The sequence below is a fragment of the Carassius auratus genome, chromosome 50 (genome assembly GCF_003368295.1).
Source record: "Carassius auratus strain Wakin chromosome 50, ASM336829v1, whole genome shotgun sequence".
Classification (NCBI taxonomy): domain Eukaryota; kingdom Metazoa; phylum Chordata; class Actinopteri; order Cypriniformes; family Cyprinidae; genus Carassius; species Carassius auratus.
Genome location: NC_039292.1, coordinates 1,497,376 through 1,524,875, shown reverse-complemented (window position 1 = coordinate 1,524,875; position 27,500 = coordinate 1,497,376). Strand labels below are relative to the sequence as shown.

Genomic DNA, 27,500 nt, shown 5'->3' with positions numbered 1-27,500 from the left:
ACTCGCACTGGAATACACATCAGCTTCTGAAGTCACACGGACTGCTTTTCTGCCACTTTATTGGGACTTGTATTCCTGAGACAGCGTCTGGACATGATTGCAACATTTCAGACCTTCCTTTGTGTTCGAGTGGATAAAGAGAGTCGTAAGCGTCAAACTTTCCCTTCGCAGTGGCTCTGGGAGTGTTTGAGGACCGTATCTCTGTGGTTTTTCTCTTAGCATGCAAACACTGCACTTCACAAATGATGAAGTCAATGCACTGCTCCCCTCGACCCGATCCATTTCAATTCCATTGACTTTTCAGTGCAATTAAAGGATTCTCCCTGGTGAGGCGAGTCGAGTCTGTTCTGATTTAAACACAAAGATATAGACAGGTGCGCTGAGAGTAATAAAACAAAGATGGCCAATGGCATGTACAGTAATATTTACCAATGGTAGGTTATTTCCCGTTGGTATAATATGATTTTTCTCCATGGCTGACTCAAGTCTAACTCTATAATAGACTTTAAACCCAGCAGGAGATGTAATGTATGTGTACTAAAGATGATTGATGGAAGGGTCTTTGTGAGTAAGTAAATATATAAAACTGGCCATTTTGACTCGTTTATCCAATTAGTTCATGAGTCTGTTCATTTTAGTCCCTGTTCCTCAAAAAAACGGCTTTCTAAATGGATTAAAAACACAAAAGATTTCACTTACTAAACACATAAAGCCTTTCTTTTACACTAAGACAGAGTCCTCTATAAAAGAGATAAAGACTTTAAAGGAGACAAAGCGTTTTCCTGAGAAGGTAAATGGGGTTAAAACACAATGTGAGGTTTGGATTAACATTCACTGTCCAAAGAAAAGCCTTGGATGAAGCAATAACAAAAGAGACGTGTGGACCTTCAGATAAAGCAATTTCCTGAAGCAAAAAATAATAAAGATGGTGAAGTGTGTAGAGAAATCTTTCAAGTAAATGTTCATCCATTCATCAAACCCTAATCTGAGCACGTACTGTATTTTTCATTTAGTTTAACTTGATGTACTAAAAACAAAAATTAAAATGAAAAAATAACAACAATAATAAAAAATAGAAAACATTAAAAAAACGTACGAAATTCCTCAAGTAAACGTGTGTAATACAAATATAAAAGACATAAGGGTTTCCTCTAAAGGTCAGACCGAATCGGTGCGTGCCATTGATCTAAACACAGCAGTAAAAGTGAAACTTTTCCTCTGTCAGCTCGTATAAAGCAGCATCTTTCTGAATCATGACTTTACAATGTGAGCGAAGAGCCACCACGCCGTGTTTAGACACTCCAGATCTGATAAAACCTTTCGATGCTTGTTTTATTCAGCAGGATCCCTGAAGTGCAGAGATGCCCCTAAACGAACTTTAAAGGGCTTTTATCCGAGTCGTGGCTTTGGTTTGGTGTTTGATTGGATCTGTGTGCTTTTAGGAGTGTTTGATCTCTTCATACAGGACCTTGATCAGTCACACGGTTGATTAAAGAGGATAAGGGAAAGGGAAATGATGCACCGGCTCGTCCTGAGTGATAATCATGACTGAAGATTGGGTTCAGTTTGTGCAAAATAACAAATAGAAACAACTAAGTGACATTATTTTAGGCAAAAATACCACATGTTCACCAGTCCATGAACCGTTTCCACATTGAGAGGCCGTTTCCGGAGTGTGGAAAATTATTTTACAGATTTATTTTGCTGTTTCAGACTTTTCTTTTGTCTTTCTTACATATCTGAGAGTTATTTAGATATTCAGTGCTTTACAAATTATCATATATAACCAATTACTAATGACATGGCAAAATACAAAAAATAAAATACAAAAAATTTATTAATTAATAATAAAAAGGCTTTAAAAAATTATGAAAAATATAAAAAGAAATGATTAAAAAATATTACAATAATAATAATAAAAAAAAAACTTTAAAGAACTAATTGGAGAAAAGCAATAAATTAGGATTAATTTACTGCCAATGCATGAATAATGTAATCATGCAATCAATAAAAAACTGACTTTGATCTGATTACAAGTTTTTTATCATCTATTTTCTAATTACATAATTAAAATGTACATAATTTCTGGAATGTGATTACATAAAAATATATATATACCATAATTAATGGTATAATTAATAATAATGTAATCCATAATTATTTTTTACATGTAATTCACTTTTTGTAGATATAAGATATACAGTAAACTGATTTTGTGGCCTGTGTAAACTCAAAGGTCTAAAACCCAAGAATTAATCAAATATAAAAAGTACAAAAATAAAAAAAAATGTAAATCCTTTCTATGTGTATACGTATCTTAAATCATCTTGCATCTTCAGTAAATATCTCTTGATTTAACAGTGTTTAGATATTTGTACTGGCAAACAAGACAGAAATACTGAGGAAGAATCATTTCTGACCGTGATTTCTGATGCATTTACGCCGTTCTCTCATTTGAAACAAAAGCAGTGAGTGTGAGCGAGTGAGTTCTTGTGTATTGTGTGAGTGAAAGTGCTGTCCGCTCTCGTTTACATCACGTCTGCGCTGGAACGTGGGAAGAAAACAAATCATATGGTAAACACGTCTGCAAACATGTGACACTGAATTGATCTGAACAATCAGTGGAATCAGGGTCCTGTGTGTGTGTGTGTGTGTGTGTGTGTGCGTGAGAGAGAGAGAGAGAGAGAGAGAATATAAAGACTGATGGACATGATGGCGTGAGATTGCCTTCGACAAGTGAAAGATCTGGTTCTCTTCTACACTGAGTTTGGATTAAATGGGGAGGAGAACCTGTTTAATTAAAAGTGATGGAAGTCAAATGGTTTAATTAATGAGAGCGTCTTCATCTGCTGTTAGACCGAGTCTGTCTCTGTGCCGCTCAAAGCCTCTTCTGATTGGACCAGATTTAATGGAGCTGTTAACTCAAATAAATGAACAAATAAATAGATAGAAAATGAAACTATTAAAAAAATAGTTACTGTCAACTGAAATAAAAATGAAAGAAAAACAATTATATATTACATGGAAAAACTTTTTTTAAAATTTTAATTAGAAACATTGAAATAAATAACAGAAATAAAACAAGGTATTTAAAATCCTTTTGACTGAAAGAAAAATAAATTAAGCAAATATAAAAAAATATATATATAATTAATGACAAAAGCAAAATACAAAATAACTAAAACGTATAGAAATGTTATAATGGTATATAAATAATACTAAGATAATACTGTTGTGATAACTTTATGTGCAGTTCAAAAATAAAAATTTTACATTAAACTTTTTTCCTTTAATAATTTTAAGGTGAAGTATTTTAATTACTAAAACTGATGCTGCAATAAACATCAAAGTCATACAAAATAAACAATTAAATGAATAATATTAAAAATAACAAACCTACATAACAAAATTACTAAAAATTAAAACGCCTAAAAGTCAAGTCTAATTAAAAGTAGTAATACATTTGTAATAATAACAATGAAATACTGCAGTAAGATCTTAAATAAATAAAAAATCTTACAACAAACTTGACAAAAAGAAATTACATTTATAAAAGCTAATTATAAATAAATATTTTAGTACATAAGAAAAGTACTAACATTTTTATATAAAACTGAAAAAATCGAAATATTAAGAAATATATTATTATTATTATTATTATTATTATTATTATTATTATATAAATAATATTAAAATAACAGAATGCATTGCAAATTCAGTGAAAATGGACAAGCTGAGAAAAAAAAAAAAATATATATATATATATATATATATATATATATTATTATATATATATATATATATATATATATATATATATATTATATATATATATATATATATATTATTATATATATATATATATATATATATATATATATATATATATATATATATATATATTATTATATATTTCATGCAAAAATACATTTCTCCAAAAATAAACCCAGACAGGTTTTACTTCATTATTATTCTTATTATTCTTATTATTCTTATTATATTTTGTTTTATGTCTACTGGATAAATAAACAGATAAATGAAATATGCAACTTGAGTTCAACTTCATTATATTATATTACCTGCAGTTACCATGAGCTCAAGAGGTTTAGGAACAGAACTAATGTCTAAATATGGAATAAAACACACCAACACATGAATAAAACACAAAGAAGATGCAAACAGCAGCATCCTATCATACGTTCCCAGAATCCTCCTCTTCTCTCGCTCTGCTCTGCTGAGATTCAGGGCTCTTTGTATAAACCTCGGGGGAAATTAATAGAATAGCAGAGTCAAGCGAACAGCGAATGAAAACCGTGGCATGTGTTCTTCTGCTCAGGGTCAAAGGTCAAGAAAGAATAGAATAGGATTTCCATTGAGCATCCAAAACCAGGTGCATTCTGGGATAGAAAAGACTTTCTACACTTAATGCTGGATTTGTATTTATATAAGTTACATCAGACAAGAATTTGAACAGAAACTGTAATGCACTAATGAAGAAATGAACTGCAGTGCAAAAAAATATGTATGTTTAGCATTAATAATAAATAACCCAAAAACATACTAACAAAATAAAACAACATGTGGTGAAAAAGCTGACAAGCTTGCATTATGTTAACTACGTTATGCATAATACTCAGCATCCTCACATCTTGCTAAAATCATGTCAGAAACTTGTTAAACGTGTTAGCATCTTGCTAAAATTGTGCTAGCATAATGCTAACACAATTAGCATAATGCTAACACGATTAGAGTTAGTGCCGAGCTGCTTCTAGTGTTCATAGTTTCAGTGATTTGATCAAAAACTAAGTATTAAACTTCAAAGGCATTATTTGATATTTTAAAAGAACACCCTAGCAACCACCTGACAACCATCCACAACACCCTAGCAACCACTGTAGATATTTCTAGCATTCTTTCAAGTAATATGTTATTTCAGAGGGGTTTGGGAATAGAAAAAACAGGAATGAAACGATCAAAGTCTTACAGTTTTTTCCATATTTTGTCAGTTACACGGTTTAGTAACTTGCATATTTATTCATCTCATGCATGGCATAACTGACTGAGAAGTGCTTTTGTCGCCACATGCATGGATCATTTACACAGCCAGTTTATTTTGTGAATACTGTATTCAACATGACACAATACCATATTTTAGAAATGTAGAATTAGGGAGAATAACTACATTATAATGCATTTCTACTGCCATTGTGTGAATAATATGTAATCATGAAATCCATCAAAAGGAGCTGTAATCTAATTAAAGGCATTTTAAAACATAATCTAATCTAAGAATAACAAGCACTGCGTTTTTGTAATAATCCAGATTACGTGTAATCCGTTATTATCCAGCTTTGTTGTAAAAATAGAGACGCTTGCATTGCAGAGATCTCAAGATATTCATTTATAATATAAAAAAGCAGTCACGATTCCCCGAATCCTAAATCATCCTGCTGCTTCCTCTAATGTGGCCTTGACGGATGAAGATAAACACACGAGGGGTTTCTAAGCAGATCAGAAATGCTGATAATAACACATGGCTTCCTTTGGAGAGACAACATATAACCTTCATGGCACACAAGTACTGCACCGAAACACTTGAGTAGAGGACAATGACTAAACATCTGCAATACAACACCAATCAGATGCAAAGAGGATTTCACAAGTACACTGTTAAGTGCTTGAGAGAGCGAGAGAGAGACTGAGACAGAGCGAGAGAGAGAGAGAGAGAGAGAGAGAGAGAGAGAGAGAGAGCACATCATGTGCATTTGTAGAAATTGAGTCTGTTTCCAGCTGACAGCGACAGAAAGCTCTTCTCAATCCACAGCTACTCATTTAAAGCGGTTAAAGCACTCTGTGAAAAGTCATGATGAGCCTAAGGGTGAAAATGTATGCGCTTCTTTGCACTTCTGTTCAAAAATCAGCCAGGTTCATGTCATCACATAAAATTTTTAGAAATGTCATTGAAATTTTACTTTAGATTCTTTAATCTGCTTTTTGAATCTATTTGATCCACATTTGATTTTTAAAATGTTTAGTTAAAACCATTTATTTTTTTAAATGTTGTGATTTTTCCTTCTCATTTAGAGTCATGAATGCGTGCAATGTTTTGACAAACAGATGCAATGTTTCAATGCAAATCTCTGTTGGTTTGCATTTAATTCATGAAAGATCAACACTTTGAAAAACAGCAAAAAAAAAAAAAAAAAAAAAAAAATTATTTTAGTTAGTCAAAGACAAAAATATTATTATTGGAGTACTATTACAAGAAAATACCATTTCGGTTTATCGAGTTTAATTCAATGTGTAATGTTTAATTCTGTTTCTTTGTAATTATTTGTAAAATTCACTAGCAATTTATGAGATAAAGTCATTTCGAACACTACATCTGGTGCACATGAGAACATAACAGATATAAAAAAATTAAAATAGAGACTTTCTGAACAAAATATCAAAGTAGAATTAAGTTTTTTATTTATTTTAGTTGTTTTATTTTATTTTATTTGTTTTATGTTCTATTTGAGTAGTAACAGATGCTTTTTACACAAAGTATAAATAATCTTAATACTAATAACACTATTAATATTTTAAATCATTTACACCTCAGTGCAAATAGTCACTACAAGTAAAAAAAGTGTTTATTTCGTGCATGTAAATATAATATGAATATAAATCAAATTGACACCAAACACAAATGGCTACAAAAGTAGCTATTTTATTTAAAACAACACCATACAAGTTTCTAATTTCGTATATTTAATATTCTTTTTAGTGAATTGCATTGTAAAAAGAAAGAAAATCGATCTTTCAAATAAAACAAGGCTAATTGAAGTATGTTTTACAAGACAGCACAAATTTCGTTCTTTAAATTTCATTGTAAACATTTGTGAAATATATATATATATATATATATATATATATATATATATATATATATATGTATATATATATATATATATATATATATATATATATATATATATATATATATATATATATATATATATATATATATATGTATATATGTGTGTGTGTGTGTGTGTGTGTGTGTATTAATTAATTAATACATTTTATTGTAATTTTTTTTTTTTAGTTTGCATAAAACCCAGTGTGACCAATTTGCGTTCAAAATACTGATGATCTGTCCTGTCCAATCAGATGCTCTCTAGAATGAGAAAGCCCCGCCCCCTCATGCCTAGATTTAGATCAGTCTTGGAGGTTTTGAAGATAAAACTAGAATAATTTTCACTTATAAATAGACATAATTCTATGTATCATTGTGAATCAACATTAAAGAAAATATCTTCGGCAGTCAAACTCAAAGCAGGAATGTTGGTCTTTTAACATCATTGCAACATCTTTGTTTTGGTCGTGAACCACTGATTAAAGACAGAGAATTACAAATAATGGCCCAAATAAACATCTGTTATTTTTATACCCTTAAATCAGACGTACGATCCATTTTTTAGGTCGTGAGCCACCAGAAGCCTCCTATAATAGACAAACAAACACGTCTATATCTAAAATATCTCTAATATTTCCCAGACGCAGATATTTATAGAGGTCTGTTCGACAACCCTGTGCATGATGCTCCCTGATGAGTGCGTGAGCACCTGATGAACACCTCGACCTGTAAAGGCTCGTTTCTCAGATGGCATTTCCGCTGACATTTGTGGACTTTTTTTGAAGGATTATTTGGCGTAAATGGCATGCGTGTGCTTGGTGTGGCTGTGCTAATTTCACATGCTAAGCTTAATGGCTGGATGCATGAAGGGTTTGTGGTTGTAATCAGCGAGATGCACACATGCATGTGTCATTAGAGCGGATTTACCGCTGCACCTGCATTATACATTACATGTGGAAATCAACACGGGGATCTTAAAATAGCACATAGTATATCAGTCTGGTGCGAGTGTGACAGGATTGTGCACCTCAGTGCATTCTGGATTGATTGTCTGAGACCAATGTGTTCAATTGATCAATACGGTTTGGAAAGCACGGGCTGTGATTGAAAACACTTCCTTCTAATCAACCATTTGTTTCATTTTCTCTGATTAATTGGCATACAGTCCCAAACATTGCAGATTACTGAGCTGTGAACCAGTTTTAGTTTTTTAAAGTGCCGTTTGGATATAAAACCTACCACAATAATGGATCTAGAAAAGGACATTGACATAAAATACAGCTGTACTGATTATTTTGTGGACATTAACAATTTAGAAAATATGTTTTAATTAGTGCCTCAATCAAAAGATTGGGATTAAATGAGTGTGAGTTGATACTTGCATGTTTCTCGAGCAGTAAATCATCATATTTTCATGATTTCTGAAGATCATGCACTGAAGACTGGAGGAATGATGCTGGAAATACAGCGGAGCATCACAGAAATAAATTACACTTTAACACAGATTCACACAGAAAACTGATTTTTTAAATTAGAATAATATTTCACTATTTATTTCTGCATTTTTGATCAAATAAAAGCAGCCTTGGTGAACAGAAGGGACTTTCAGAAACACTAAACAACCTGATGGACTCTAAAAAAAAATACTAAAAAATGTAAAATTTAAAACTGAAAAATTTAATCTAAATTGAAATATTAATACAATAATCTAATTTAGTAACTCCTGATCTGAGTTAGCAATCATAATGACAGCAATTCATTTTAATTATAGAAATGGTAAATAACACAATTAATTAAACATGACATTTTCATCAAACACAACATAATTAACAATAAAATTATTTTAAATAATTACATTAATCTAATACTAAAATATACTCTCGTTTATATTTAATATATTTATGTGGCAATATTTATTTTATTAATTCATTCGACAAATTCATTTCTGATGTGATGCATAAAAATGAGAAATAAACAAGCTAACAAAACATTATTATACTTTTTATAGAGATTTTGAACTCATGAAACTCACATCTCTTCTCTTAAATGAACAAATAAAGACTTTTCAAGGTTAAAATGCACTTATTTTCAGAAACAAACGACAAAGAAACCGCGAATAACATCGACTTAAATGTTATATTTTAAAGTAGATTTTGAGAGTCAGTATTTGAATTCATTTTGCTCAGTCTTTAAGATTCCTGGCTAAATATGCAAGAATCATCCAAAAAAAAAAAAACATAATTTAGTTTGCCTAGAAACTCTCTGATCATGTTTAGACGCCACAATCCAATTATGTTTTAATGTCATTGCAGATCTTTCTGTGCTTTTGTAAATTAGCACTATTAGCACGATCCATTAGGTTACAGCCAGCGATCAATAAAAGCAATCATCCTTCAGACAGAAACTCAAGAGGTTTTGTGTAAATCTGCTTCTCTCTTCATCTGTGTTCATGTTGAATTACTCTTCAGTCAGCGCCACCTTTAGGCATCTCGTGTCACTACAGCAGCCACAACAGATGGAAAAATGTGAAGATCCAAGACACTCTGGGCAAAATTAATATATATATAAATGCTATTTAAAAATGAAATCTATGTTATCATGCTAAGGAGCTGACTGAAAGCCGGTGACTCCACAGTAGAGACAGGTGCATGTTTTCTACAATATTTCACCTGTATGAGAAAAACATACAGAGAATCACTTAAGACACTTTGCTGTAGACCCATTCCACATAATAATATTCATTAAAACTGTATGTTAACACGTAGGAGCTTGCTGCATGAATCCGTGAGTAGGCTACAGTTTACAAATCCATGGGAACGGATTGCGAAAGTGTTCGCGCAGATTATGAATTCGTGGGTCCAGATACAAAAACCGAGGGTACGGTTTACAAAATCTGAGCACAGATTGGAAATTCATGGGCTAGGATAGGACATTAGAACCAGAAAGACACAGCTTACATTTGACTAAAAGGTTTTTGTCTTTATGCTCAACTAAAGTGAAATAATGAGCATATTTCCACTTTGAGGAACTCGTGTTGCTCTTGCCTTGACTCGCCATGACTGCCGCACACACTTGAATAAACGGAGACACGCCCACAGTGCGTCTTCGTGTTTACAGTGATTAGCATCCACCAATCCTACAATGAGTCGCTGCTGCAAACAGGTTAGGCTGCACTTCAGTCAAAATTAATTAATAAATAAAAAAAATAACCGACAATGCACCATAAGGTAACAGAGTTAATTTATTTAAAAAGTAATGCGTTAGTTACTGTCAAAAGTAACTGTGTTACAGTAACGCATTCATATATTACATTATTCTGCAACATTTTGTATTTGTAATTAAATTATTGTTTGTACTAACTTAATATCACATTTTAATCATGCTGATTTTTGGAGAAAAACTGAAATGGCACTCTTCGTGTGATATTGATTAACTACATAAAATGATATAAATATATACATTTTCTAACCCCCATATCTTGAATTTTGTGATCATTCACACACATTCATAAATGCATTTGAATACACCGAATAATGCAGTGAAAGAACAAACTCAAAATGCACACGTGCACTAGTATGACTTCATCATGTAACTTTACATTAGCCTAGATGCTGCACTTTTTAGGCAGGATTTGTTTAGTTTTTGAATATACTTGATACTATTAAAAGGCACATCATTAAAACAAAAAATACAAGTTCACATATCACACCTAAACACGAGTGGAAAACGTAATTAGAACTAGCTACTAAATTAGTTAAAAATGCCTATCCATATACAGATATGATTCACGAACTCCCGAACTGACTCAAATGATTCGCGATCCCGCTACGAACTCCCGAAATGACTCAAATGATTCGCGATCCCGCTACGAACTCCCGAAATGACTCAAATGATTCGCGATCCCGCTACGAACTCCCGAAATGACTCAAATGATTCACGATCCCGCTACGAACTCCCGAAATGACTCAAATGATTCGCGATCCCGCTACGAACTCCCGAAATGATTCAAATGATTCGCGATCCCGCTACGAACTCCCGAAATGACTCAAATGATTCGCGATCCCGCTACGAACTCCCGAAATGACTCAAATGGTTCGCGATCCCGCTATGAACTCCCGAAATGACTCAAATGATTCGCGATCCCGCAACGAACTCCCGAACTGACTCAAATGATTCGCGATCCCGCTACGAACTCCCGAAATGACTCAAATGATTCGCGATCCCGCTACGAACTCCCGAAATGACTCAAATGATTCACGATCCCGCTACGAACTCCCGAAATGACTCAAATGATTCGCGATCCCGCTACGAACTCCCGAAATGATTCAAATGATTCGCGATCCCGCTACGAACTCCCGAAATGACTCAAATGATTCGCGATCCCGCTACGAACTCCCGAAATGACTCAAATGGTTCGCGATCCCGCTACGAACTCCCGAAATGACTCAAATGATTCGCGACCCCGCAACGAACTCCCGAACTGACTCAAATGATTCGCGATCCTGCTACTAACTGCTGAACTGACTCAAATGATTATTTTATACTTATTATATTATTTTAAGTTGTTTATTTTTCATTATACATTCATAAATTATTCTTTAGTATAAATTATATTTAAAATAATTATACAATTAATTTAATATTTAATGTTTTATTTTCTGTTAATTTAAATATATATTTAGAAATGTTTTATATATATATATATGTTTGTGTGTGTGTGTGTATATATATATATATATATATATGGTTACATTATTCGTGTGTGTGTGTGTGTTATTCTAATTTTGTTTTTATATAAATATACATTTAAAATGTATTAAGTGTGAATAATGGTTAAAAAAATGGTTTTTATTATTTTTCAGTTTAACCAGGTACCACAACACTTTTGACAGGTTTTCAGTTTGCTGTGATTGATAACAAATTGTAAAAATAAATAAAGATTTCTCTGATAAAAAATTATTTTTAGCCCATTAAAAAATATATATATATTCATAATAAAAACAGCAATGATTTTATAACTTCTACTTCTCCAAGCATATAAAACACAAATACAAGCATCGCTTCACTGTAAAGGATTTTATTCGTAAGATCTTGAGTTCTACAAATATAGATTTTCCCCTTACAAAATCAAATTATTTACAAACTCATTGTCCACCACAAAAAACAACAACTTTAAAATGTAGTTAATTTCACACACAGACTACAAGATGGATAACAGAGCGTGACATTTGTTGTTATTTTCTCACAAACATTACGTTTATAATCATTGACTCATCTTCATGCCGTTTCAAACTAAATGAGTGATATTGCGCAGAATGTCCAGGCTGCTCTTTTCCATTCAGTGAAAGTGAATGAGGACGGATGCTGAGGATCGATACAGTCTCAGAAATTTGGGTCATGAGTCTCAAATGTCACACTTTGGCTTATGAATAATCATTTTTATTGTGTTTTTTGGAGCCGTTCATGTCAAAGTTCAAATTTTTCGTGCATGAAAACATTCTAGGTTAGATAAGGTCATGAGGGCTCATATCTCAATTCTTGAGTCAGATTTAGTTTCTTTTGTGGCTTGATGCAACATTTTGCTCATACACCAGGAGGTTGAAACAGGAAGTGGCTGTGTTTTGAGGAATGCTGTTCTTCAACAAGCTGAAGTCAGAAGAACAGAGAGACTCGGAGACAGTTGCCAGGGTTTGATCAGCCGTCTGTCAGTCGTCCGGCTCGGTCACGCACTGCTCCACCATCTCACGCAGGTTTGGGTTCTCCATCGCGGCCGCCACGCGCTCTTTATCATTGATCTGTTTGTTAACTGAGAGAAGACACACTGATACATGATCTCAGAGCTGAAGATATCTGAAGATTAGAGGCATCACGTCTGGGTAAAAGAGCTTGGGCTCAAAATTCTGTCAAATTATTGTTTCTTTAAACTTGAATGCCTATTTAACTACATTTTTAAAATGTTAGTTTTCTGATGTTTTAATGACTTATACACATTTAGATGCTTCACTCCAGCAGCAGAAAGAGCTGTATGAACACTCACTGTCCTCCTCGGTCGAGTGCGTTCCCTCCGTGATGTAAATCTCCAGCTGGAAGGAACAAAGACACGGAACGTCAGAGAGAAACAGAAGTGAGCTCAACATCCACACGTCCAGCGATTCAATGATGAGGACGTACCTTGTGCTTGAACGGCAGGCAGCGCTGAAGCTTGACCTGCAAACACAGACCTGCAGGAAGAGGACACGACAGACTTCATCAGCGACCATCACATTATCTGAAGAAACCAATACGAGAGTGCAATACGGCCAGAACTTATCAAAGCTGACGGAGACAAATGCACCACTAAAAACATGCTAAAAAATAAGATAGACATGGTTCGTGCAACATTGTGAGTTATTGACTTCTTATTGAGTGCAAAAACCATCAAAACAGTCACCGTTCCTGCTCCATTTATGGAAATACTAAATATTTCACAGTCGTCATTTTTATATGTTTTAATTAATTAATTTATATCTATTTTTGTCATAATACTAACATTAAAAGTTATCTGCTCTTTAATAATTTCAAAATGTTATCATAAAAATATTATTTCTACACTGTTCATGAATATTTTATGTTCAGTTCTTTTTCTTTGGTTTTATAATATTTAAATGTGACAGCTCGTTTTTAGAATGTTCAGAGAAGGTTCAAAAGTAACATTCTCGGAATGTTGCAAAATGATCAAATGGAATGTTCTCTGGACATTTCAAAAATAACATTTTCAGAACTTAATAAGAACATTAGCAAAAAACACACTTTATTTTTGTTAGCTGGGTATATATGGTAAAAACATATTTGTGGATATATTTGCATAATAAACCTTTTTTCTCCTATGGTTACATTATAGTTATCTAAACAAAACTGAGCACACTAAAACCATTCAAAAATAATTTATTGGTACAATAAAAAAAAATTAGAATAAAATAAGTTTAAGCTGAAGGATTACAATAAATAAAACTAAAACTGAAATAGTAATAAATTAAAGCTATATAAACACACGTCAAAATACTTGAAGTTTAACAGAAAATAAAAAAGCTGATTCAAAATATATATTATATAATACTCCATATTCTATTATTTTATTTTATATGATACATTACATACTATATATTATTATATATTTTATTAATTATCTTTATATATATATATATATATATATATATATATATATACACACACACATTATGGTTGTATTTGTTGTTCTTCCTTTAATTTATGCAAGACAAAAAAAACACTTCAATATTATGAAGGTACAGTATTAATATACTGTTTATATAACAGTTTTAATAAATATGAAATATAACTCAAATTTGCATGTGTGTAACAGTAGTATTACATATCATGTCATAATATTCTATATTATATAAACAATTAATTTAGGTGGTATTTGTTGTTCATTAATTTATGCAAGAAAAAATGCACAAAATTGTTCATTAAAATGAATATAATAGGCTTCATTTTTATGTAATTTTCTTCTAATGTAATTTCTCTAAGGAAAATCCACCCTCTTATGAATGCTGTTAATAAGTATAATCCTTTATACGTGAGGGCCGTGTGGACGGGTGTTTTCTGCATTGTCTGCTCTGTTATCAGTGTAGTGCAGTGCTGTTCCTCGTCTCTCTCACACACACACACACACACACACACACACACACACACCGATCAGGGTGGCCAGAGAGCAGTGTGGGACGGTTGGAGAGAACCTGATGATGATCAGATACTCCTCGTCTCCGAGCTCCTGCACCTCCACACACTTCTCCGTCACCACGTCCAGCTCCTCCAGAGTGTTGGGTTTCTCCGGGTCACGGATCGTCCGGATCACGTCTGCCAGAACATACACACACACCACACACACACATCAACATCTCAATACAGTACATCACACACTGTTGGACTGTACTGGAAATATACTGAACTGGACCGGAATACACTCAATAAGAATATACATGAAAATACAACATACCATGGGGAAAGAAAACCCTTATTGTGGACGTGTAGTGTGGTAATATCATGGTATTTTTTGGGGAGAAAGTATTAAATGAAGGTGGTGATGATGTGAAACTATTGTAGGACTGTATCAGCGCGTGTGTGTGTGTGTGTGTGTGTGAAGGTCATCCTGACTCACCGTACACCTCCAGCGCTTTCTCCTCCATCCTCCTGCTTCTCTTGTCAGAGAGTCCCGTTAAACGCCAGGCTCGGTTCAGCAGGACGGACACGAGCTCCATGATCCGGTCCGGTCCATCTCTGACGCGCCTCCGGTCACGCGCGCGCGCTTCCGTTCCTGCTCTTCCGCGTTCACGCAGACCAGAGCGATCAACAGACGAGCACCTTCAACCACAGAACATGGTAAAATGTCTCTGAACCAAATCACTTACTTTTGATTTATTTATTTGTGTGTGTGTGTGTCTCTCTCTCTCTCTCTCTATATATATATATATATTGTGTATATATTAGTGCTGTAAAACGCTTAACCTCGATTAATCTCGTCCAAAAAAATCGTTTTTGTTCACATAACATGTGTGGGTGTAGTGTGTAGGCTATATATTTATTATGTATAAACACACACACACACACGCTTATATTATTTGTTTTAATATAAGCAATGCAACAACAAAACAAAAGAAAAACGTGTTTTATTTACCCATTTACTTATTAATTTGTTTCTTTCTTCATTCATTTATTAATTTATGTATAGCAGTTTTTTTATTAATCACATACACACACTGGTAAAGCTGTTCTCCGTGATCAGGTTAAATCATTAGAGAAAAAAACACACATTTTAGTGAGTACATTTCTTTTATTACGTTGTTATTCATTCTGGACATATTTTAAACATATTTAATGATAACAATAATAATAGTGAAACTAGTTTTTCTTTATTTCTGACTGTGTTGTGCTGTTGGATGAGTGCTGTGTTTGATTGGTTCTCCTGCCGTCTCTGTCATCATGTGATGGTCACGTGATGCTCAGCTGTGCTCTGATTGGATCAGGAAGCAGTGTGCCAACTATTTATTTATTTTTTAACGAACATCATAACAATTTAGCAATTTTGTTGCATAATCTAGCAACTTTTCAGACTACCCTAGCAACTTTTTATTCTAAAAACACCAATGCAACAAATGTATCATTTATCTTACATTTATTTGGTAACTTTTAGCAACTTTTTGATAAGTGTTGTAACCCGAAAACACGATGCGTTATTTAAAATCCAGATAAAAAAAAAAATATATATATATATATATATATATATATATACGGAAAATTATTTTTTAATAGTAACTCATATTTCAAAACAAATCAGTCCCTCTATAGCAGCATATTGTCGCAAAAGGTCATACACCGACATCAAAATACCCCACAACTAGCCCCGGTCTGTCTTCTGCAGTGTCATGTCTATCTGCAGCTGGTTCGAGTCTCCATTGGTGAACTGGTCGATGCTCCTCCTGAATAGGTCAAACTGAAACAGGATGGCTCCAGAGACCCACAGCTCTTGTGTTGATGCTCCATTCCTCTGATGAACCACCAGATGGAGACACTCCCTCGTCTCTAGATCTGAAGTAAGTCGATGAGCTGCAGGACGCACATCTGCTCGACGTACTGCGTGAAAACCGCGTCACAAGATACGCATCTGACGCATTTCTGACACGATGTTTGTTAAAACGGGAAAAACATTCGAGTCAAATCACACACAGATTGTTCCTAAGCAGCTTTGACATGAATAAACAGGAAAATAACTGTGTTAGTGTGGTGTAAAATTCAATGTAGCCCTAGCAACCACCTATAACAACCTAGCACCCTAGCAACCATGTAAACCCGAGGAATACCATAGCAGTTGATATGAACACCGCTAGCAACCACTACCCTAGCAACCCCCATAAAATACTTAGCAATGCCCTAGCAACTACCCATAACACCTTAGCAACCACAATGAACCCTGTAGCAACCCCTTAGCAACTGAACATGTTCTTAATTGTTGTTGTTGCTTTCAATAGTTTTTCTGGATACTGTGAGACGTTCACATCGTGTGGTTTGATCGCAGTGTGAAGATAGAACAGATTTGAACACACACACACAGTCACACACACACACACACACACACAGTCACTCTCACACTCACACACACACTCACACACACACACTCTCACTCTCACACTCACACACACACTCTCTCACTCACACACACACACTCACACACAGTCACTCTCACACACACACACACACACACACACACACACACACTCACACACACACTCACACTCACACACACAGTCACACACACACACACACACACTCACACACAGTCACTCACACACACACACTCTCACACACACACACAGTCACACACACACACAGTCACACACACACATACACACACACACACACTCACACACACAGTCACACACACACACACACACAGTCACACACTGTCACTCACACACACACACACTCTCACACACACTCACACTCACACACACACACACACAGTCACACACACATACACTCACACTCACACACACACTCACACACAGTCACTCTCACACACACACACACACACACTCACACACACACTCACACTCACACACACTCACACACAGTCACTCACACACACACACTCTCACACACACTCACACTCACACACACACAGTCACACACACACACAGTCACTCACACACACACACTCTCACTCACACTCACACACACACAGTCACACACACACACACTCACACACAGTCACTCACACACACACACTCTCACACACACACTCACACTCACACACACACACACACACACACACACACACTCAGACACACACACACTCACACACACACTCAAACTCACACTCAAACTCACACACACACACACACACACACACACACACACACACACACACACACAGATGCTGCTGTTCTAACATTGATTGAGTCAAACGGAGCGCTGCTCTATTGATCAGATAAAAGTAATAACCGACAGGAGATACTCTGTGTTTAATGTCCTCATGCTGACCCCGTGCTCCGCAGCCCACCTCCTCAGCCAGGGGTCAAAGGTTACAACAGATATTGATAAACAACCACAGATACCCCCGGGTCAGAGGGGTGTGGAGCGCCGGTTCTCCATCTGTTAGCGTCGATCCCATGCCCTGCTGATCTGATCTGAACTCAGATATACCTTCATATCTTACTGAGCATTCATTATGTAATTATGTGTGTGTGCGTGCATGTGTGTGTGTGTGTGTGTGTGTGTGTTAATCTTTGTGTATACAAACATATATACCTAGAATGACTAATTATATTTGTTATAAATAATGTTAAGTATTGAATTGATTGTGTTCCTGCGGCTCAGTGGTGGAGCATTGCGTCAGCAGCACAGAAGGTTGTGGGTTTGATTCCCAGGGAACACATGTTTGGTAAAACAGGAGGATGAAGAGTTAATGTAGAGACTGAGTTAGTTTTCATGACTGCATCACTGAGATTTACTCCAGATGAATGAATTCAAGAAGAGAGCTTCCTGTTATAGAGTTGAACAGATGTAGTCAGATAAGCGGGCTATAGAGGTGATGTACAGTAAGGTAAAATACTCTATACTGCTGGAGAAAGATGGTTTATTGGTGTATAGTACTATATTTACACCAAAACACAGCTGAGTATTTTTAGTTTTTAATCCAATTTATTGTACTTATTATTTATTTATTTTAAAATTATTATTTATTTTATCTATATATTTTTGCAGAATATTATTTTATTATTATTATTCATGCAACAGTTAATAGAAAACAATTGTTTAAATTCTGATATTTTTAGATGAGCTTTTCCAACTGTAAATTGAATGTTATTTATTTTTGCAGCATTTATTTTTAATTCAGGCAACATACAAGCATTTTTTTGATGGACTGTTCAAACTACTAAATGTTTATATATTTATTTTATTTAGTGATTTATTAACTGCAGTGGTTGATTTCTTTATGTTCATGAAATAAACAATAGAAAAAAGTATATATATTAGATTTACTTTAGATAGACTGTTCAAACTGCAAGTTATATATTTTTTTTTTTATTTTGCAGTGGATCTTTTTATTATTATTATTATTCATGCAATGTACAAGTGAAGAAAAAATTCAAATTCATTTATTTTAGGTGGACTTTTAATTTGAAATTTTATTGTTAAATTTCATTTAATTGTATCATGAATTAATTTTTTTATTTTAAGGTTGTGTTTTTTTCTGCCAGGGTCATTTTCTTATTTAAATGCAACATGCAATAAATTAAGTTTTTTCAAATCAGTTTTTTTTTTTACTCTTCAACTACAAGACCCTAAACAGATTTGAGCTGGATTGGCCGAGGACTGGTTTTCTCTCTGCTTGAGACTCAGTCAGGGCTAAAGCGAGATGAGCTCATTTATCTGCTTCATTCTGAGAGTTTTCCTCCGGAGAAACCTCTCTTCGCTCTCTGAGAAGCTTGTTCTGAAGTGTGTACGTGAGCAGATTTCTCTCTTCATCTGTGATCAGCTGAAGAGCTCTAGCTGCGTGATTCACCAGAGCAGATGGGTTTCCATCAGTTTATTAGCACAGAAAAGACTTCTGTGACTAATTATGTCCTGTTGTGTGGCTCGTTACACCTGTCTCTCTCTGATCACTGGCTGTTAACAGAGCAGAGAGGAATGATAGATAAAGGTGTAGTGTGTTCTGGAGAAACATGGCTGATCTTAATGAGTCTTAAGAGGCGTGTTGTGGAATAAAACACGTGTATTACGCCAAACTTCCATTCCCTGGATCCCTGGAGCTCCACACAGTCCTGCCAGATGAAGCATCACTGACACCACGTCAGCGCTAGAAAACCTCTCCTCTCCGCATCAGACGGAGACTGAGATCTTCACGTGTGAATTAAAGAGATTTTTTCACTAACAAAGATCAACAAGTCATTTAAAGAAACAGTTCAATAAAAAAATAAACATTTTCTGAACACAGGTGAGTTTGTTTCTTCATCAGAATTGGAGAAATGTAATATTGCATCACTTGCTCACCAATGGATGTGAATGGGTGCCGTCAGAATGAGAGTCCAAACAGCTGATAAAAACATCACAATAATCCACAGCACTCCAGCATATCATTTTATTAATTATGGTGGATTGGTTTCATCTTTTGTTTTCTCCAGATGTTCACTGATGGACTGGAGTGCTGTGGATTATTGTGATGTTTTTATCAGCTCACATTCTGACGGCACCCATTCAACTCAATACACTCAAAAATATTTAGAGTTAACTTTAAGATTTATGTATTTGAATTGCGTTTAAATGTCCCATCCATTTGCATACTAAACTTAATATAATGCATATTTGTCAGTCATAAATACACATTAATCTCATACATTTTAATTTAACTCAATATTGCCTGTTCCTCAGCTAGTCTTTTTTTAACCATAAATTCAGTTGTTTCACAATTAACAGATTTATGCTGATTGTAAACAATTTGAATGATGCATTTTGAAAATATGATTACTTAAAACCAAATAGTTGCAATAAGATTCGACTGACAAATATTCGTCACATTAAGTTTATTAGTTTGTTAAAACTGTGTAATCTAAACGGCATTATTCATTTTAGCTTTCATGAGCAATTAGTTGTGCATTTGGTGTGAAATGCTTGTCTGAGTAGTTTAACCTGATTTAACTATAGTCTCCCAAGTTGTATTCAGATGGTCTTTGTCCAAAAAGACACGAAACCATCCGCCTGGATAACTGGATTTCAGCACAGTGGCGAGATAAGACCTGCACACGGGTTTAAGGGATAAAACTGGTAGCAATTGAGCAAACAAATGCAATATAAGTCAGTGGTTACCGTCAACTGTCTGGCTCTTTAAAATATCTTTTTCCTGTGTGTTAAGCAGAAGAAAGAAACTCATACAGGATTGAATTGAGTGGAGGGTGAGTAAATGATGACTGTGCGTGTGTGTGTGTGTGTGTGTGTGTGTGTTTATCAGTCTCTCATCTACCTCATTCTCTGGCCTACATCTCCTCTCTTTTACCCTGATGATGTTTATTCCAGTGTTAAACAGTCCCGGCCTACACACTCTGCTCAGCGTTACAGCATCTGCTAAGCATCCGAAATGCAACTGTGTGTGTGTGTGTGTGTGTGTGTGTGTGTGTGTGTGTGTGTGTGTGTGTGTGTGTGTGTGTGTGTGTGTGTGTTTGCCGGGTGTCATTACACACTGTAATTACACCAGCATCTGTTCACTCACTGCCGGCTGTGGGCTCTTGGGAAGATGTGAGAGTGTGAGATCAGATGTCAGATCCAGGACCAGTTTAACATTTCACTCGTAACTCTGAGCGTCTTCCTCTGATTCCGGCTGAACTCCACCTGATTCCAGATCAGTCGACCTCTGGATCCTCAACAGCGGTTTGATGATTATGCATGTGCATTTCTGACACAGTATTGCCCATTACTTAGTTTTTTGTCAATAAAAGGATTTCTGAATGAAGCCACAGCAGAATGATCTACTTCTGTGTTGTTTTCTGAACAAATCGAAGGAGTGAATGATGACTCACTCATAGCAAGATTTAGAGCATCAGTTCAGATTCACGGGGTCACACATTAGTATTCCTCGTTAGTTCCAGCGATTGTGAGGAGCAGAACTGATCAGATAATGAGCAGCTTTCAGAGACATCAGCTAAAAGCCATGAACGTGCTCACCTCTGCTCACCTGAAAATATGTCTCCCGAACCACTGACAGGTGTCTCAGACAGCACAAAACCCTTTACAAAATTAAATTCTACAAAGAGGAAATCGTTTATTCATGAGGCCATGCAATATTTTGACTTTCCTTTTCTCTGTGTGGCCAAACTCTGGAAACGCTGACCACCAATACTGCTCCCCTCAGGCAGTTGTTTGGCGTTTTGATGTGAAGTGTGTATTTTTCTGTCTGCTCCAGTCTGCTGATGTATAGTCCTCTATTTCTGTTTTGTAAGCAGGTTTTCTCCAGCCATTGAAAGTGAAGCAGTATCACTGTCAAACCAGCGTTGACCCCCTGCGATCATTAAAATCAAGAGCAACACCCTAGCAACCACTTTGTTGCTACAACAAAACAATTCCATAGCAACTACCTAAATGGCTAAACAACCACATATATATGTCATAAAATCCATTGACAGCACCTTAGCAACTGCATAACAATAACCCAAAACAACTTAGCAATTGCATAGCATGCTATAGCAACCACTTAAATACCTAAAACGGTATCCTCACAATTATATTCCCTCTTAGAGAAAAATGGTATATGTGAGGATTTCCAGTCAGGATTTAGACTGTATCATAGTACTTATCATCTGATCGTGGGTGTATCTCTCTATTAGTTTTATTGGATCTTAGTGCTACGTTTGACACAATTGACCATAGCATTCTTTTGCATAGACTTGAACACTTTGTTGGCATCAGTGGAAGTGCATTAGCATGGTTTAAATCGTACTTATATGACCGCCATCAGTTCGTAGCAGTGAATGAAGATGTATCATATCGATCACAAGTGCAGTATGGAGTACCTCAAGGCTCAGTTCTAGGGCCGCTACTCTTCACGCTTTATATGTTACACTTGGGAGATATCATCAGGAAACATGGTGTTAGCTTTCACTGTTATGCTGATGATACTCAGCTCTATATTTCTTCACGGCCCGGTGAAACACACCAATTTGAAAAACTAATGGAATGCATAGTCGATATAAAAAACTGGATGAACAAGTAATTTCTTACTGCTAAATTCAGAAAAAACAGAGGTGTCAATTATAGGACCTAAAAACTCTACTTGTAATAACCTAGAACACTGTCTAAGACTTGATGGTTGCTCTGTCAATTCTTCGTCATCAGTTAGGAACCTAGGTGTGCTATTTGATCGCAATCTTTCCTTAGAAAGCCACATTTCTAGCATTTGTAAAACTGCATTTTTCCATCTCAAAAATATATCTAAATTACGGCCTATGCTCTCAATGTCAAATGCAGAAATGTTAATCGATGCATTTATGACTTCAAGGTTAGACTATTGTAATGCTTTATTGGGTGGTTGTTCTGCATGCTTGGTAAACAAACTACAGCTAGTCCAAAATGCAGCAGCAAGAGTTCTTACTAGAACCAGGAAGTATGACCATATTAGCCCGGTCCTGTCCACACTGCACTGGCTCCCTATCAAACATCGTATAGATTTTAAAATATTGCTTATTACTTATAAAGCCCTGAATGGTGTAGCACCTCAGTATTTGAATGAGCTCTTATTACTTTATAGTTCTTCTATGAGAAATGATTGCCGGGGGTTTTGTGGAGATGCATCCAAGCATCCAGTGAGTTCAGAAGCACTGACTCGTGAAAGTGTGTTGTTTGTCTTTATCTTGGTCTGGAATCATGAGTGGCTTGTTTTTGGGTGAGAGTGTGTTTGTGAGGCAGATACAGGCTTGTTTAATGTGATCATGTGGCTCTTCCTCTACTGACTATATCTGTGTGTAACACTGACAAACAGTCCGCCGTTCGTTCGCTGCTGTAAAAAGCATCATCTTTGTGTCAGTGTAAAGAGCCCAAAGGTCCAGCTGTCATTACCTTCCAGATCCTCTACAGATGGACTCTTTCTCAGAGGGTCAGCAGTTTTCACTAGTGCTGTGAATGTAATGCACTCAATGTGAGCATTTCCCCACAAATAAACCCCTTTGGAGACAGCGTATGGTAGAGAAATTAACATTCAATTCATGGGCAACAGCTCTGGTGGACATTCCTGCAGTCAGCATGACACCTGCACACTCGCTCAAGACATACGACATCTGTGGCATTGTGCTGTGTGATAAAACTGCACATTTTAGATTGGCCTTTTATTGTGGCCAGCCTAAGGCACACCTGTGTTATGATAACGCTGTATAATCAGCATCTTGATATGCCACACATGTGAGGTGGATGGATTATCTTGGCAAAGTAGAATTGCTCACGAACACAGATTTAGACAGATGTGTGAACAATATTTGAGAGGAATAAACCTTTTGTGTACATAGAAAAAGTCTTAGATCTTCGAGTTCAGCCAATAAAATAAAGGGGGGGGGGACAAAAGTGTTGCGTTTATATTTTTGTTCAGGGTGTATTAAGTATAAAGTAATTTGGTAATCAATATCAATTTATTTACTCCTGGTAATCTAAATGTTTTATCAAACCTGCCTAGATCAACAAAATCTATTCTAATTAGACACGTTCTGTTCCTTGTTAATTTCCCAGAAACTAAACTGACTGAATTCTACATGTCTCTGCATTTATTCTTACTGTGGACATATTTGAGTTTTACATTCTAGGATCCCAGTCCAGAGCTGGACTTCCAGAGTTTTTTTCCTGGATTGTGGAAGGCTGATGCTGGATTCCATCTGTCTGGCAGCGAGCCTCTGGCTGAGTGAATAGCCCGGGACTTTCATGGATAAGTGATTCTGGCTGCTATGAAAGACATGTCAAATGAAGTAGAGGAGTGAGAGAGTGTGTGGGCTTGATCCCAACACACACACACACACACAGACACACAGAGTCTCTAGCGTTTCAGATGGAGTCAAGCATGAATGATCACAGTATGTTCAGCACATAAGTACAGTACCGAGGGTCTGGGCTCTGGCTTCACTAGGATGATGTTAAAGCCACATTTTTCTCTTCTTCGTTGACTTCTGCTGCTGGTTTTAGCCCTCATTACTTTCACAGTTTCACGTTTGTTGTTGAACTTGTATGTACATGTAAGGTTTCAGTATTCTATCATTTTTATAACATTAATAATTATAAAATGTATAACACTTGTCTAAAAATATATTATAATTATAATAGAAATATTGTCAAAAATATTAAATTTAGTAAAAATAAATGGTTACAAATATTTGTAATAAATACAAAAAACATAAATATATATTATACATATACGGTAGATTACTATAATATATAATCTTTTTCAATTATTTTTTACATTGCATATAATTAATTTGTATTGTAGTATTTTTCAAAGTATTTATATTTTTACATTATATAATATTTACATTATTCATTGTGGTAACAATTTATATATATTGTCAAATTATATATGATTTTTCAGTCATGATTTTCACTTCTAGACCAATAGGGTGTAATATTTTGGCTGTATTCTGCTTGATTTTGAACTCTTAATGACTTTAAATATTAAATATTCATGTAAATTATAGTATAATTTATATAGTATTGCATCCAATATCCATATTTATTTAGAATATCCATAGTTGGAAGTTAATATAACATCTGCATACCTTGAAGAGTATAAATGTTATGAATATTCATAACTAGCAAAAGAGTATTTATTGTGTTGTTGTGCTGAAATCCAGAGAGGGTAATAGAAAGCAGGAGGAGAGCATTATGGTAATTATTGTGTGCCGGGTGTGTGTATCTGAGCTGTCGGAGTAATTGGCGCTGATGTGTGTTTACTGTGAGGTTATTATTATGGTCTGGCTGGTGTAATTACTTTAGTGTGTTTTGAAGGAATATAACACCAAACTCTGACCATCATATCTGACATGGTTTTATATTTCTAAGACCTCAGTAAATGTTGCTCCTTTTGTCTTATTTTAAACTAATATTGATTTTACTGAACGTTTGTTCGTGACATTGAGAGAACCTTGCCAGAACGTTTTGAGAATGTTGGCTATTAGCTGGGGAAGATGTTTATTTCAGTTCCCTTATGTAGACTGTAATGTAGACAGCAAGATTGCTCACTAGGTTTGGGAACGGAGCAGTGTGAGTGAAAAATGAGCGGAGTGACCACACACACGCAGAAGCAATCAGTCTTGTGTGTAATAGTTCAAAGAGCCGGACCTCTGGACACATATTGAATTGATTTTACTCTACAGATTGATGCAAGTGAAGACTTTCATTAAATCTTATGCTTCACAAGGTCCTGTGTGTGTGCTTTTTTTTTTAACTGGCAATATTTAAGATTGGCATGAAACAACAAGATTTTCATAATGGGACGTTTTTCCAAATGTTACTCGTTCAAGAAGAAAATATGTATATTTTATCTCTGGGAAATTGATTTGATGGTGAAAGTTCAACACTTTGTACCATTATTTGCTTTACACTTTTTATCTAGTTTATTATGCTTTGTCTCTAATTTGCATAATGATATGTAATTATAATTTATAAATAATTTGTTAAGAGAAACTGTGCAGAAACTGGGTTTTAAAATTTAAACCATTTTTGTTAATTGAAAAAAAGGAAAATGAATTATTGTATATTTATTATGATTAATAAATGCAATTACCTGAAACTTTACAATTAAACTGAAAACAGGAAGATTAAAAATACATTCAAAATGATTAACAAACTATATCAATGATACGAAAATTAAAACACAATAAGAAAATAAATGTATGATTATATTCCTTCCATTGCTATACATGTATTTTTGGGGAACTATTTTAGGTCGCTATCCACAGCTGTCAATAGAGCTTAACTTGTTATGAACTGAACGTTCCTTTAAGAGTATTATAAGTAAGAAACACATCTGGATTTCTGGATTGCATGAAACCTCCAATCAAACCTCACATTCTGCCCAGAACAGGAGAAACCTGACGTCAAAGCACACGCCACAAACCCCGTGTCGCACTTAATCATCCATAATGCACCGTTATCACAACTGCTGCGGGTCATGAACAGGCCCACACTGCAATGTATTATAGGATAAATTCTCATTAAGACTTTCAAAAGGTCATGCGAGCCCCCAATGCAGCATAATTAAAGAATCCCTCACGTTCTTCATCTAAAAAATGCCTTGAGAGTCACTCGAGAAAAGCTGCTCAGAGTTTGTGGAAATCTCTCAGAAATTGACTTGACTGCTTTGACCTGTGGTTAATTTCTTCATTAAAGTCCATTACAAAGCCAGCAAAGACATGTTTTCCACCCGCTCACCTGCTCAGCTCATCAGTTCTTTTGACTTGAGTGGAAAATATGTGGAAAAAACATGACAAATATCCATAAGCCTGTGAAATGTATTACAAGTGAATGTTTCCAGAGTAAAATACAAACTGTAGTAGGCGATTCTCTTGTTATATCTCTGCCTATTAAAGGCATAGTTCACCCCAAAAGTGAAAGGTCATTATTTTTTATTTACTCCATTCTTAAAGTGACAGTTCACCTAAATTTGTTAGTCTATAAATTGGTTCCAAGCCTGTTCTGTTGGACACAAAATAAGACATTTTGATGTTGGTAAACACACAGTTTGCCATTGATTCCATAGTATTTTTTTCTTTTCTTCCCATACTATGGAAGTTAGTGGCTACAGCAGCTGTTGTTTCCCAACATTCTTCAAAACTGTATCTTCTTTGGTGGAGAAGAAAGAACTCATAAAGGTTAGGATATTTTGATGTTCATTGTAATTAGTATATTACTTGTATTAGATTATCTATTACTTGTAATTAGATCATATTACTTGTATTAGATCATTTACTTGGTATTAGAATATAAGTACTTGGTTTAGGTCATATTACTTTATTTGATTATCAGTACTTTGTAATTAGATCATATTACTCCTATTAAATTATAAGTACTTGTTATTAGG

At 35.0% G+C, this 27,500-nt stretch overlaps 2 protein-coding genes across 9 annotated transcripts in view; both read right to left on the bottom strand.

The window, feature by feature from the left end:
• Positions 1-27,500, bottom strand: part of LOC113066589 (neogenin-like) — a 1,074,835-nt gene that overhangs the window by 863,600 nt on the left and 183,735 nt on the right. The gene's annotated exons all lie outside the window — the stretch shown is intronic.
• Positions 11,963-15,227, bottom strand: LOC113066614 (MIP18 family protein FAM96A). The gene is made up of 5 exons (XM_026238550.1): positions 15,060-15,227; positions 14,594-14,758; positions 13,073-13,122; positions 12,939-12,984; positions 11,963-12,707 (listed from the first exon to the last, which is right to left on the bottom strand). The coding sequence occupies exons 1-5, from the start codon at positions 15,157-15,159 to the stop codon at positions 12,607-12,609; spliced, it is 462 nt and encodes a 153-aa protein (XP_026094335.1). The 5' UTR covers positions 15,160-15,227; the 3' UTR covers positions 11,963-12,606.

Coding starts and splice junctions, on each gene's coding strand:
- LOC113066614 (XM_026238550.1), bottom strand. CDS start 15,159: ATGGAGCTCGTGTCCGTCCTGCTGAACCGAGCCTGGCGTTTAACGGGA. Junction 14,759..15,059: donor GAAAGCGCTGGAGGTGTACG/GTGAGTCAGGAT, acceptor ATGTTCTGGCAG/ACGTGATCCGGACGATCCGT. Junction 12,708..12,938: donor GCACTCGACCGAGGAGGACA/GTGAGTGTTCAT, acceptor GTCTTCTCTCAG/TTAACAAACAGATCAATGAT.